Consider the following 15,129-nt stretch of genomic DNA (forward strand, 5'->3'; position numbering starts at 1 on the left):
GAAAGCCTCTTTCTGCTTAGGATGTTTATAGAAACAGCTTAACTCCATGCAGATATCACTAAGAGCAACACATTAAGTCAGAGGCACTGGCAGAATCTTAGTTAATCTTAGTATTAAAGTACAATGTAATGATTGTATTTTGTGCTCTTTCACCTAAAATCTTGAACCAATCAGCGGCAAGTCAAGAGTGGGCTCAGTGTCTGTGTTTAAATACATAAAACCATCAGTGTTTGTGGAGTCAAAAATGTTTGAGCAACAAAAGCCCATCATGGTCTTTTTTTGGGTACATTCTGGCTGGTGGTAATCCCACAGTTAGGCTGGTCCCTGCAGAACCCCCTGCAAACTATTTTGTTTTGTTGCACAACAATATACACACAACCTCAAGCTAACCTCTGTGCCTAAGCAATTTTTGGTAATTTTCAAAAATGTGTTTCAGCATCAGCAAAAATCCAAAGATTGACGGCATTATGACAGACTGCAGTGTGGTGAAGACCCAAGGAGATTTGGGGGCAGATTTTTTACAGACTCTCATTGGCCAAAACTGCAAACTAACAAAAACACAAAAGGGTTTGATGTGCAACTATGGCGGCCACTCAACAATTTTCACCCACGCAATTTTCTGTGAGCTTTAACACAAAAATGCAGACCCTTGGGGAGGAAAAAATAGACGTCTGCAACTAATTGACAAAATCAGAGGGTTGCCTGTCTTAGTGTCCATTAGCGGAGAATGTAGCACGGACCACCCTCTTAGAGACTTTGTTCACACTTGGAGCTCTGTGGTGAAAGAGTTCTCTGTCAAACATCCTTAAAAAGCACCTAGTTGTGGTAAGATACATGTAGAGTATATTATCAACCACCAATAAATTCACAGTATAATGGGTAACAGTGATACACATCCATCAGTAAATGCAGGGGAATAAAATCTGCTCACATACCCTCCTTGACTTCATCTACAGCAGGTTTTAAACTTTCTTCTTTCCTTTGCTTTATGGCCTGTAGTTCCTTCTTCAACTGCCGCGCTTCTTTCCGTAATTCATCACTGTGGAGGCGAGAAATGAGGATGAAGAATTTAACTCAACATATATAACTGTTATAAAAGATTACACCTGTGACAGATAAGAACGATGACAGAGCAACAGGTTCACAGACAAAAGTCAGTCATGACAAATGTATGGTGAAAAGTTAAAAGCTGACTTTTGGATCCACTGGCTCCTGCTGTAAAAGAAGCGTATACAGCATTTTAAAAAAAATTACATCAATACCCTCAATGTTACTGGTCTTCACAAACAAACAAAAATCAATTGTTCTGAAACTTTATGCCTCTCAAAATTTAATGTTTGTGGCTAATTATGTGGGTATATAAAACAAACATAAAACACCATGCAAGTGTCTTACTGAAGAATGCACATTAAAAGCATGTGTTACTCCAATAAATTTGATGGAGCCTTAATAAAGTAATTGTTCCCCCCTCCAGGCTCCTGGAAAGCACTAGAAGGGGTGTTGAGGTTGAGCAGACTCAAGTGAGAAAAATGTCAATGTGTTTCTTATTTTGAGATGAGTAATTGTCATTGTAACTCATTAAAGCTGTAATTCTTAACTTAAGTGCTGTCACTCAACAGTGGTAATGAATATAGTTCTGTACTCCATCTCGTACAGCAAATTATTTTTATAATACATGCATGTGAGGGATAATACAACTAAAATCAACATTGTACAACCTAATTGCAATGTTTCAAATCTTATAGGCTGCTGTCTGGGGCTTTTAAATATTAATTTTGATTAGTTGTACATAATTAGAGAGGTGGAAAATTATTATTGTTTTGTAAGTCACAAGTAAGTCTATAATCTTGGCAATTAAGTCCCGAGTCAAGTCCTAAACCAAGACCAACAAGTCCCAAGTGAAGACCCAAGTTAAGACCAACAAGTCCAAAATGAAGTCTCCAGTCAAGACCAACAGGTCCCAAGTCATGACCAACAAGTTCCAAGCCAAGTCTCCAGTCAAGACCAACAAGTCTCAAATCAAGAGAGACAAGTCCCAAGTCAAGTCCACCAAGTCCAAAGTCAAGACCAACAAGTCTCTAGTCAAGCCCAACAAGTTCCCAGTCAGGACCAACAAGTCTCAAGTCAATTCAAACAAGTTCCAAGTCAAGTCCCAAGTCAAGACCAACAAGTCCCAAGTCAATTCAAACAAGTTCCAAGTCAAGTCCCAAGTCAAGACCAACAAGTCCCAAGTCAAGACCAACAAGTCTCAAGTCAATTCAAACAAGTTCCAAGTCAAGACCAACAAGTCTCCAGTCAAGACCAACAAGTCTCAAATCAAGAGATACGTCCCAAGTCAAGCCCAATAGGTCCCAAGTCAAGGCCAACACGTCTCAAATCAAGAGACAAGTCCCAGGTCAAGACCAACAAGTCTCAAGTCAAGACCAACAAGTCCAAGGTCAAGTTCCAAGTCAATTCAGGCAAAACGTTGTGTTTCGAGTCCTAAACAAGTCATGATGTGCCCTTTACAAAATTGAAGGCCATTGGTGTTAAAGTCAAAGTCAAGTTGCAAGTCTTTTTTGGTTTTGTCAGGTCAACTCTAAAGTCATCAGATTCATTATTGGAGTCTGACTCGAGTCCAAGTCATGTGACTTGAGTCCACACCTCTGCATAAGCATATGCACGCAGTGAATATGCATGTAAAGCAGAGCACAACCATTTGGATGAAAGCCATGTATTGCACATTGTGTGCAATAAACTACATAAACGTCCTGTGATACATAACTGTCAAATGCTGTTTGTGGCCGAAGTAATGAAAACCTTTATACTTCCTTCCCTCAAGTGGCACAACATTAAGAATTACAAACACTGCTCATGTCCAGCCACCCTTATAAAACCTATAACTGGATGACAGAGGCAGGCCAAGGCACATCCTTGCTTCCTTGACTCAAGGTAGCGTCCTTTTTGGCAGGTGGCCCGAAGCCCAGCTCATGCAAGGCTAACTGCTAGAAGTCTGAACCAGGGCCAGCAATGCTGATTATTGTTCCCTTTCACATGATTGAGACTACTGCCAGTTGCAGAGCAGATATGTTATGTTAGGAAATGATAATATTTTTGTACTGCCTGACAGCTCTGTTTTTGTCCCATTCTCTTGCGGAGCCACAAAGCACAGGTAAGCTGCACAGTCTGGGCCCCTGGCCTAGAAACATGTGAGGCATCTCCAGAGCAAACAATGGCTGCCTTTGTTTCTTACATCTGTTTCTCCGGACTGACATTCATTTATATCCTTTTCTTTCCTTTTATCTGGAACTTTCATTCTTCTGTTTCTAGCTCTCTAATACTTACTACCACATACTACCTTTGTTTAATTCTCTGACATTGCCTGTGGCAAAGCATCGAGGCATCAAACTTAGTGATATTTTAACCTTAAAGGCCTTGGCAAATATTAAGAACTGTGGCTGTGACTTGATGTCATGTCTCTTCCTCGTTAGCTTCCCTGCTGCTCCTGAGGATACACATGAGGAATCAGTCAGACATACAGTTGTTGTTAGTTCTCTCTTTTCCTGAAGAAAAACTGTTGCAGCTGAATCCAGACTGAGTCACCAAGAGCAGAACTGGTTGGCAGAGTCAGACTTGGCCTGTGTGAGGAAGTCGCCTGCTCAGCTCTGTCTAGGAGCAATGACAACAAACCTCTTTACTGAGACACACAGTATACAGTATGGTAATATGACTCAGATGTGACAAACCAGAGGTGGGCAAAATAATATAATAATATTGACTATAGCTGCCATTCCCAATTTCGACATTTTACACAAAAGGTACAGCCTAGTAAATTTGGTAAAATTTATATTTTTTGGCTAGTACACCTCGATTCAAAACATATTGACATCCATCGAAAGTAAACATAGCCTGTTTATCTTCTGTTTAAAATGTGTAATTACTGCAGTAAGTGGGCAGTAAGACAGTGATGGTCTACATTTAAAGTGCTACTAAGTTACTTTAACTCTCTTTGGAATATGTCATCATGATTTTTGAGACTTTTTTGAGGACTCAATATGACTCTTATGTGCAACCACCTTTGTAACTGGGTTGTCAGGTCCATCAAAAAGAAGATTTTACATGTTATTTTGTCTACCTCTAAAAATGACTATTCTACTACAAAAGGCAGCTACACATATTAGTCATTATGGTGAATATCAATTAGTTATATTTGTCAGATTTAACAGGTTGAAAAAATTGCCATTTTGTATTACACTTCCCTTAAATGGGGAGACTCACAAGAGTCACGTTTAAAAAAGAAAGAAGCAAGAGATGCACTGATTTTTCTCATATTTTCTCAGAATTGACAAGGCTCCTCCAGAACCACAGGTGACAATATACAACTGCTTTCACAGGCTGTATAGTACACCTTATAACTAATAATAAACGGATCTTTGTGTAAAAAAAATCAGCAGAGTTCCCCTTTAAGTGAGCTTTGAGGGCAACAGAAAGCAACTAGCAGATGTGCAACAAGGCCAGATACCTGCACCTGAATTACTGTTGTACCAGTAGCAAAAACCTCAAAATTATGTAGTGTCAGCAGGGAAAAAATCTAGCAAAGACTGGCCAAAAACTGCATTAGCAAAGAAGAACAGTGGTCACAGGTAGATACCTAATTGGATTATTGCTCACAAACTATGACCTCAAAAATAACCTGAATCGATACTTCTGAGTCTAAAAAATAAATACTTATCATTATATGCTTGACGATGGTAGTATCTATTGCAGGGCAATTGTATTAAATCGCAAATACCTTTATATATACAGTATATATACACATTGATTAATGCATCTTTTTATCCTCTACTAGACCAGTTCTTAACATGACTTCTGTGTGTTTTAGTAAAATTAACTATGAGTCAAGTATGACGCAAGGCTCTTACTTGAACACAGTCCAGCCTCTTCTCCAGGACTGAGAGGTGAGGTTTTATGCATATATTCGACAGTGAGGAACACTTTGGACTGGGTGATCATTTTCTGCCTGCCTTGACATGCTGCCACCCGGAAAACAAGAGACGTATCCAAGCAACAGCCAAACAATCGGCTCCACAGCCCTGGTGCCAATAAAGTGAAAGAGGCCAGAAAGGACACGAAAAGCCCCAACAACACCTGTTAAGACACACCTTGGGGCTCAGCAAATTCCTCTCAAGACCCTCACATCACAACACTACAAATTATTTTGTTTCTGCACACTCAAGAATAATGTGAGAACCACATTTTTGACAACCATATCAAGAGTATTTTTGAGGTTTTGATTGAGGCAGATACCGTGATTGGTATTTGAGATTTAAACAATCTGATGATCATAATCTAATAATAAACACATAACATAAATAAATGTTTTTGGTTATTTACGAATTGTGACCAAGGTATGGACTGAGTAGGACATTCTACAGTTGAAAAATAAACTTGTCAATGCTCTCTAGTGGGCAAAGTATGTCAAGATGACACTGTTTCAAAATGAAACTCCAACATATCTTTGGAATTTCTGTACTGCAATTTCTTGTTAATTATGGGGCAACATAGACATGATACTGATATATCTGTGATAAAATAAGATCGGGCTCTAATTCAAATATGTCCGTCTTGGCGCTGAGCTGAAATGATTAGACGAATTGATTAGTCAATCGACAGAAAATTAATCTGCTACTATTTTGACAATCGATGAAGTAATTTTTCAAGCATAAATGCCATACATTCACTGGTTCCAGGCTTTCCTCTGTTTGGCATTTATGTTACAGCTTGTGATGCTACAGTGACTTCCTGTTTACACAGTTGATTGCTTTTGATTGGACGGTGCTACAGATGTTTCCTAGCAACCAATTTACACATTACTAAGGTCTTTACTAGCTAAGACATTCCTCAAGACACATCCATCCATCCATTTATCCATCCATTCAATAGGACTCACCCTCTGCCAGCAGGAGAGTAAAAAACATTAGGCCAAGCAGAGATAGAAAAGCTACTCAGATGTTGTCATTAGTTGCAAGAAAAACAGACCTAAATGGGCAAACCTAGATACATTATGAATCCTTTTTGTGAATCCCTACTTGTCCCAGTGGCCTGGGTCTACTTGGGGGCTGCCAGCTGCTGTCACTCTTTCAGAAAATGTTAAAAAAGTGAAACCCAAAGAGCTGTGGATGATTAACTTTTCATAAAGAAAGCATATGAAGTGATTGGCAGGAGACCAAGAACTCTTTCATGATTCAGAACCTTGCATTTAATACTCCAGTGTCTGGCAGGAGTCTGAGGCTGACACAGGAATTCGAAAACCTTAAAAAAAAAAATAGTACAGTGATGACTGTATGGTTAATCAAAAAATTCAAACGTTTTTTAAAATGTACAAGCAGGCGTACTTGCCTTTTTTGGATTTCTCTGTATTCTAATTTTCCAGCCTTCAACTTTAAGAAATGTAATTAAAATATAGCTATATAAAAGTACAATTTAACACCTAAGTCTTATTTAGAGTAAGTGGATGGCAGCAGCAGCTTCTCCCTGCTATGGTGGACTCAAACCAGTCTAACGACTGAGCAAGTGATGTGGATGAATGTGCTAGAATAACAAGATGGCTGGGTGAACTCCCCTCAGGGGGCACTCCATGGCTTGGTCAAAAGCCAAGGAGAACTGTGAGCTGAAGTGGAGGAATCCAACCTCAACACAAGAATTTGCATGACTTTGCAGAGTGATCTAGACCAACACATTACCCATGCAGTGGACCAAGGTTCCTCTTTTAGAGCAGTTCATCTACCTCGCAATTATTGACTAGATCCTTTGGCCTTCTGTTAGTTATTCATGAAAGAAGAATGTAATTAATCTTGTAGAATATTGAGTGTATCTTTTCTTGACATTTATATCAGTTACATTTGGTCAGGAATTTTATACTCCTCTTAAATATTTTGCTTGTTTGAGAGTAAAAGACACAGTAAATGTGCACATTGTCAAATGTTGACATTGATCAGAGTCCAAGTGGTGTTCTGCTGGTTTTTATTCATTTTCAAGAAGTCTCAACCCCCTCGTCCTAGACATGCATCGCTGTCTGGAACTGTTTCCAGAGAGCAAGTGCCCCATATGGCGCAGACATGCTACAGTGGGCCAGAGATGTGTAAACCTGGCAGTTCCAAAACATACACAATCCCGCTGCCAAGAACTGGATTATCTCAAGCAGTTTTCTGCACAAAAGTGGCGGCGAATGCTTTCTTGATCTCTGCAACCTTTCCCTGAGAACGCGTTGGGTTATGACCGATGACAAGAGACAGGTGTAGCCAATTAATACAGAGTGACGCAGCATCCGGGGTACGGCCACTTGGGCAGGATAATTAGTGTCTGATGTCCCATTTAAGTTACACTGTCCACGAGGCTTGAAGAATGCTTTCTTAAAGGACCAATGAAAAAAATAAAATAAAATAATGAGTGCTACAAGCCTTTGACACCAAAAAATGTGTCTTATGTGACTAGTTTCTAAATTCCTGCATTATTCACACATAAAGCTGGGTCATAACTCCATATTATTGTTTATCGATTTTAAGTGGAATCATGTCATAATTATATGGTCCTATCATTTAATCGTTCAAGGAATTTACAAATTAATGATTCAGAGCAGGTTCTAATTAAAAACTAAAAAATTATACAACTTAAATGATGAGCTGCTTGACAGCAAATGTCACAAATTCACTGGTTCCACCTTTTCAAATGTAAATTTTTGCTGGTTTTCTAAGTCTTTTGTGATATTAAACTGATCTTTGGGTTTTGGACTGTTTGTATAGACATTTCAATATGTCAACTGGGGCTCTAGGAAATTGTGACTTTTCACTATTTTCTGAGATTTTTACGCAACAAAATGGCAGATTAATAATTATTAGTTATTTAAGTTTTGTTTTTACACATACGACCAGTCTCTTGTAATGCATAACTATGGACAACAGATCATTGATTTGAACATCAGTTTGATTATTTCTTCGTGATTTTGCATACATTTGCCATATAGTGATTTTATTGGAATCGGAAAATATCCTTATTAATATCATGATAATGATTTCAACTATATCACCCAGCCCTATTTACACACACACACACCCTTAGGCACAGTTATTTTGTTATTATTGTAATGACATACTGTAAAGGGACATCATGTGGATGATGTGATAATCTTGATTGCACTTTGATTTTTAAAGACTCTATTAAAGTCATTCCACCTGTATTATTAAAGTCTGCTGCGACATACTGTATACACCATATATAAGTGTGTGATAACAAGTGATATAAATAACAGGAAGCGCAGTTCTGTCATTATCTTCAGCCTGCAGTACCAGAGACAGCAGAGGGAGCCAGGCCCTGCTGGCAGAAGCAGCTCACACTGTGTCCCACAGCCATATGGAAGCATTTTGCTTCTCTAGTCATGCCCCGTCGGGTTTAACAAAAGTGGCGACTACCACATACACTGCTTTTGGGACTTCATTCAGTAGTGTCTTTTATAAAGCAACTCCCCTAAAGAGGCCTACTTCAAACACAGCAAAACCAGACTTGATCAACAGCAACAAAAAGAAGTGTCAAACTGTGAGCATAAAAGCTTAAACTAACATTACCAACAACATCAAACATCACAGCAAGTTGAGACAAACTTAGTATAAATAGAATCTGTGTTGATCGATTGTGACTCATCTTTAAAGTTTTAACATTTTCTTGGTTCAGGTACAGTACACTATTATTTGGCAACTTGCTCATGAATGTGAACAAGTTCAAGCATTTTGCAATCATGGAATATTGCAGTGGAATATCATCTGGCTGCTGGATAGCAACGTAAGATAGTTTTGACCTGATGTAAAAACTATTTTGGTTTCAGGGAGACTCCTAATTTCAGCAGCCTTGACTTTGGGAAAAAAAAAAAAAGATACAATCAGCTTTTGATATTTTCCGCCAACAGGCCTGAGTATATTGCAGACACCAGAGAACATCACATACTGTACATCTGAGTGTTAAACGCAGGAGCAAACAACAAACAAGTCCTGCATCAGTAAAGTCAGACAGAACTGAGAAAAGTGGCTGCTTTTAACATCCTCTCTCCTTTTTTTTCCCAGGTGACTAGATACCAGTTGGTGTTCCTCCTTGCGCGCAGAGCAGCTCAAAGCTCAAAGCAAAGCAACGGTGGGAGAGCAGAGCTCACCCTGCAACAATGCCCCCTTTGTCCCGGACTAACACTGTACCTACCAGCCTGCTCTTTGATTCCCTGCCAAGACAAACCACTGTGTTGGGTTACAGTTCTTGTAGCAAAACAATCTGCGCTTGTGTTTAATATACTACAGTCTGCCTGCATTGCGCTGGCTGTCAGTCAAGGCACACACACACACACACACACAACTGACTGGGGGCCCACTCCTTATCCCATTAGCACTAATGAGAGAAGGGTATGTTGATTGTGTGTTGAGGGCTACCTGTTAGGAGGATATGTAGGAGAGATAACTGGCCAACCAGCAGCATCAAAGAGGGATGAAAGATAAATCACTCTCTCCATTCTCCTCAGGTCATTTTCATACTAATGTTGTCTCACACAGCATCACCTTCCACTCTCACCTTCATTTCACTCACACTGTTGGCTCAGACAGACGTACTCTTCTACTCTGTTCTACTTCAGCACAGTAAGTAATTTGGTCTGAGTGCCAACATTCCTGTTTCAAATAGCAGGTCCACTGATGTTGGTCCAGTGAGCTACAACTGAGATATGTGTGTGTTTGGGTAGTGTGTGCGCGCATGCGTGAAAGTGAGTGGAAGTGTGTAGAAACAGAGCTGGAAGATATGTGGATGACAATGACACCAGGCGTTGACAGGAGAGAGCTGGGGAGACGCGTTCAAGAGCACCATATTCATGAATTCGTGCTATCAATAAGTGCTGCTATTAACAAGATTATATTTGGGGAGAATTGGACATGAGGACTTATTCCAGACACACATCTCAGAACTGGCATTTTAAAAATCCTTCTTAAAAGGGGCACTCCACCGATTTTATACACGAACTTCAGTTTACTCGTCACACTGAGCGGTATTCAGCCTGTGAAAACAGTTGTTTAATGTCTTCTGTGACTCTGGAGGAGTTTTGTGACGTCTGAGAAAATAACCCTGATGACGTCATGGTGATGTCGTCAGGAAGCTTGGTCTTCGAGGCTCTTTAACAGGCAGTCTGCATTACACTGGACGTGTGAGGTTCGAAAGAAGTGGTCATTTAAGGCGTTTAATTAAAAATGCAATAGAGTTGCATTATGGGAAATGTAGGATGCAGTCTTTTTGGAGCTTGACCCATACTAGGGACTCAAAGTCAGGATATCTCGGTCTCTGCTGCTTCAATTTTGACTGTTCTTTTTAAAATCTGTCTCTTGTGATTCCCCTGACTTTAAAGTACAATGCCAAATCGGTGCTAAACAGCAAACATCTATACTGTTGATAATATTTTAGGAATAACTATGAGATTCAGCTATGGGTAGAGCTGAAACGATTAGTCGACAAAAAATGAATCAGCAACTATTTTAGTAATTGATTTATATCGTTTAAGTACATTTTTAAGCAAAACCTCCAAACATTCTCTGGTTCTAGCTTCTACAATGTATACAATGGATTTGCTTCTTTTCTCTGTTTTATATCATTGTAATCTGATTATCTTTGGGACAGTTCTCAGTGTTTTCTGACATTTTATAGACAAACAATTAATTGAGAAAATAATCAGTAGATTAATCAATAATGAAAATAATCATTAGTTGCCCTGGCTATGGGGACTTATTTTTTTACAGAAGGATAAAAAGAGCTGCAAACATGACTTAACATTTTCTCTATCCATCTTATTGTGAATATGATGGGTGAACAAATGCCTGATAGACACATTTCATCCAAAAATCACTCTTTTGCACTGCATGAGCTCAGTTTTTTGTGTTTCCATCTAGCCAACCAACGTATGTCAACAAGCTTCTTCGAAGGTTTTTGAATCTGACATTTGAATTTTACAACTTGACAAATTGACTGCTTGTAAACAGCAAAATGTGCTATATTTGAGTGATGCACATGTTCCGAATAACACCTATTTTAAACGGTAAAATGCGCATTTGATGATGTAATTTGTGCATCAATCTGTACGTCAAACTGCTTTTGCTCTGCTTTTCAGAAAGTTTGGATGGTCTATTCTCATCTGACTGTGTTCATTAAACAGGAGAGGGTTGCTCAAAGTGGTTCATCACCATTTCTCTGTATTACACAGTTCAACAGCTCCCCCACCAGGTTGCGATGCTGTATTACAAGTGGAACAACAAATTAATGATACTGCTGAAGCTGTTAGTGAAAAATCAAGCATCTATTAAACAAACCTGCCATCTGTTGGATATAGTTTATATTTCTACTCAAGCCATGTCTCTAAGCGGCCTAGTTGGACTAGGGTCTAAGAGACAGGTTGATGGCTTTGATGAAGAAATCGTTGAAGTTAGTTGAAGAAGGTCGATAGGAGCAAAGCAGTCAAAATATACATCAGGTTTTACAGCTGTTTCTAAGGTTCCTGTGTTTGAAGATAAATCGGTACCGGTTGAGGACAGGACGTGATGATGTTTTTCTCTAATAGTAAGCTGCCGTAGAGAGACGCAGATTGAAGGTTGGGTCAGAAACATGCAGTCATACCTGCGGTTGGTCTTTTTCCCTCGCTCGTCCTCACTGGGCTCTGTTGCCTTCTCTGCACCTTTTTCTTTCTGAAGCTTTTTACTGATGAGCTCTCTCATCTTCTCTTTCTTATCTGAATCATACTCTTCATCCATGTCACCTTCAACATCATCATCGGACTCATCGTCTGTCTGGAAAAACACACTGAAATTTATAATCAGAGAAAAGCGACTCTGGGAACTTTGTTTTGGAGCGACAGAGATGGATTTTTTCATCTTTACAGTATGTCTGACGTACCTCAGCTGTATCTCCTGATGTCCTCTCCTTTTTTTTCCTTTTAAAAGGTAGAAGGAATATGGGTTAGTGTTGGAAAAGGACAAGGATTATCAGTGTAGGAGAAGGCGTTTATTGTATAATTATTAATAAATTAGTCATTGTACATACTTATCAACTGCTGGAACAGAGCTCAGACGGGGATCATCTTTCAGAAGGTCATGGCTGCTTTTGCTTTTTCCCTTTAGTGTCTGAAGAAACAAACAATGGTGAGCAACTGATTTTGTTCTGACACATTTCGCAACATTTTTAAATTTCAATGCAACCTCAACTTCTGAAACTTCCATTTCATTTTGATAGGAAATCATTTAAAATCAGCAATATTTCAAATATTTTGCCAATATCTTTAATTAACCAGCAAATACATTTACATTTTCAAAGTCCAATTATCACAAAGGTTTGTCATGCACACTAACTTTTCATTCTAAAAGATTGTGGTACAGTATATACAGTATAACTGCTCTGCTAGAACCATCAATTGTAGTTGGTGAATGCTTATAGGATTTTCAGATGGCAGCCATCAGCATTATTTACCATTATCTGAGATTAACCAAATATAAAATCTTATGACTTGGTGGAAAATGGTGAACCGAGGCCAAAATAATGACTAACCTTTATAACTAGATAAAGCCTGTTTGCTTTGATTTTTACTGCCTGTGGTCTAATATTTAAACACCTTAAATAAGATATGCATAGATTTGAGATGTTTATTTTTTATTTTATTTATAACACAATAAACTGACTGGACTACAGGGTTTCTCCTGGTCATTTTATGATCTGGAACATAGTATTTCCAAACCCGTGACTTCCTTTAGACTCCGTGTAGTTTGTGTGTGACTGACTGGCATAAGGGTCATTGGCAGATGTGGTCAGTTTTAATGGTCTGTCTGACAGTGAATAGACATTGAACTCTTAAATTTATTTATTTTTTAAAAATAATTTCACTGCTATTTAACTGGCAGACTTATTTTACACTTCAGTACCTGGCTCACTTGATTCACCATCTCCTCTTCTTCTTCAGCTTCCTCTCCAAATGATAACAGACTGAAGTTCCTACAAAAATCAACATACTGTTGGCAATGAAGCATCAATAGCAACAATATTCATACTAAAAACACATTTAACCATGTAGCAATTGAAAATGAGTTTAAGCACGGTCACCCAATGAGACTGAAGATGACTCGTAGCAAAAGATGGAAAACAAGAAGAATCAGGAGCAAAAGAAAGAGAAGAAGAAGATATAAGATCACAATATCTGTTTAGGTCTGAAACATCACACTGCTAACTGGACATCCAACACTGTACTACATTATAATGTTAAGGCAAACAGGAACTGTTACTTCCATCTTGTACTCTCGAGTAGCTCAAAAATCATTCTCTGACTAGATTAATGATCAATGAATTATGGCAATTTCTGTTACGACATGTTTTAAGGTTCACTGGTTGTTGCAGTCACATTGTCAAATAGCCATTTGGTTGTTTATTTTTTGTCAACCTTTATGGAGGACAGTCACAAAAATGCCTACATCAGATTTCATGGGAATCAGATGAAGACCCTTGAATGATTAGTGAAAGTTATTTTTAAAAATGAACAAATTCTATATGGCAGATATGGATAAACATTTGCTACTGACAAAGTTTTTCACAAGTTTTTGGTCACAATGCACTGTTGTTACTTTTTGTTATACTGTAGCACATGTGGCCGCACAAGAGTGACTGCTGATGGTTATAACATTTCTGACATGCTTATTTGGGAAGATAAAGCAGTAAAAGATGATGAGGAAGGAAAATGAACAAAAGAGGCAAAAAAACAAACAAAAAACATCAAAATAAACAACAGGGTTCCAGCACCTACAGTGCAAAAACCTCACAATGCTACAATCAGAAAGACAGATGAAGTCGGAGCACTCACTTTGTGGCTTTTGACTGTGATTTCTTTCCCTCCTCTTTATCTTTTCCCCTTTTGGCTTTCTTTATTTCACGAGGTATAATGTCATCAAAAGGAGAATGAAGCACCTGGAAGAGACAAAATGTTTTTATATCAGTATTTAAATCACAGACACTAAATACTAAAAAGTTGTCAAGCAAGTAAAAAAGTAGTAGAAGAAAATACCTCAGCAATTTTTATCTTGTGGGGATTCAAAGGTCTTTCCTCATTGTCACATTCAACTTCTGCCAATCTGAGCATATTATAAACTGTGTCTCCTGTGACCTGCGTTGGGCATTGTTGAAAAAAACAAAACACAAATGGTCAAGTAAACTTTGAGTACTCGGTTCAGGAAAATTACGCTGATCTGGGTTCACGCATGTGGGAGGCATTTCACACAGACAGTAATGTCCTGTGTCAGATATCTGGCCCAGGACAGACTTGAATACACAAGTTACACAAGGAAATATTTAGTTGCTACAGTTCTTCAGATTTACCTTGGCGAATATGGTGTGTTTATTGTTGAGCTCATCTGCACGTCCCAAGGTGAAGAAAAACTGACTGCCATTATCATGTGGCCCAGCATTTGCCATGGCAACCAAACCTCTCCGATTGAAGCGCAATCTGGAGTGAAATTCATCCTAAAAATTTAAAAAAAGACACAGAAAGATAATTTCAATGTCTACATTCTCTTAATGTTTGATTGGGCATAGGGGTTAGTATGTTAATATGTCCTAAGAACGATTAATACTCACGATTCTGTTAGTTTTAACATTAATTATACAGAATAACCAAAAAAGAAGTGGAGAAGCAGTCTGACCTTGAATGGCCGGCCATAGATGGACTCTCCACCTGCCCCTGTTCCAGTGGGATCGCCCCCCTGAACAATGAAGTCACGCACCACTCTGTGAAATATTGTGCCATCATAGTAACCTAGAGGATAGATAAATATAAGACAATAAGGTAACATGAAATTTCTGAACAATTTCCCAATTATTGCCATGGAGTTTCCTTGAAATAACTATGTCATTTGGTGGTAATTACAAGGAAAATAAAGACAGTATTAAATTGGTACACTTCAAATTAATTAACTGCAATTAATTGCTGGCGTAAACTAGAGTCTCTTAGTCAGTGCACAGCCAGTCATTTGTCTGTAGGCAAGCATAAAAGTCAACATATGCATCTAATAAAGCGTCTAATAATAAATCAGTGATACATTTATATTT

The 15,129-nt window shown here is 38.5% G+C and overlaps 1 protein-coding gene across 1 annotated transcript in view; it reads right to left on the bottom strand.

Moving 5' to 3' along the window:
- The window catches only part of cwc27 (CWC27 spliceosome associated cyclophilin), a 30,359-nt gene that overhangs the window by 14,235 nt on the left and 995 nt on the right, over positions 1–15,129 (bottom strand). The window contains exons 3-11 of the mRNA XM_044174489.1: positions 14,724–14,836; positions 14,401–14,544; positions 14,090–14,188; positions 13,889–13,992; positions 12,960–13,029; positions 12,088–12,167; positions 11,941–11,977; positions 11,665–11,834; positions 936–1,039 (exon numbers count right to left, since the gene is read on the bottom strand). Of these exons, the coding sequence (XP_044030424.1) occupies positions 936–1,039; positions 11,665–11,834; positions 11,941–11,977; positions 12,088–12,167; positions 12,960–13,029; positions 13,889–13,992; positions 14,090–14,188; positions 14,401–14,544; positions 14,724–14,836 (921 nt within the window). The remainder of the gene's footprint in view (positions 1–935; positions 1,040–11,664; positions 11,835–11,940; positions 11,978–12,087; positions 12,168–12,959; positions 13,030–13,888; positions 13,993–14,089; positions 14,189–14,400; positions 14,545–14,723; positions 14,837–15,129) is intronic.

This window comes from Siniperca chuatsi, linkage group LG18 (genome assembly GCF_020085105.1).
Source record: "Siniperca chuatsi isolate FFG_IHB_CAS linkage group LG18, ASM2008510v1, whole genome shotgun sequence".
Lineage (NCBI taxonomy): Eukaryota > Metazoa > Chordata > Actinopteri > Centrarchiformes > Sinipercidae > Siniperca > Siniperca chuatsi.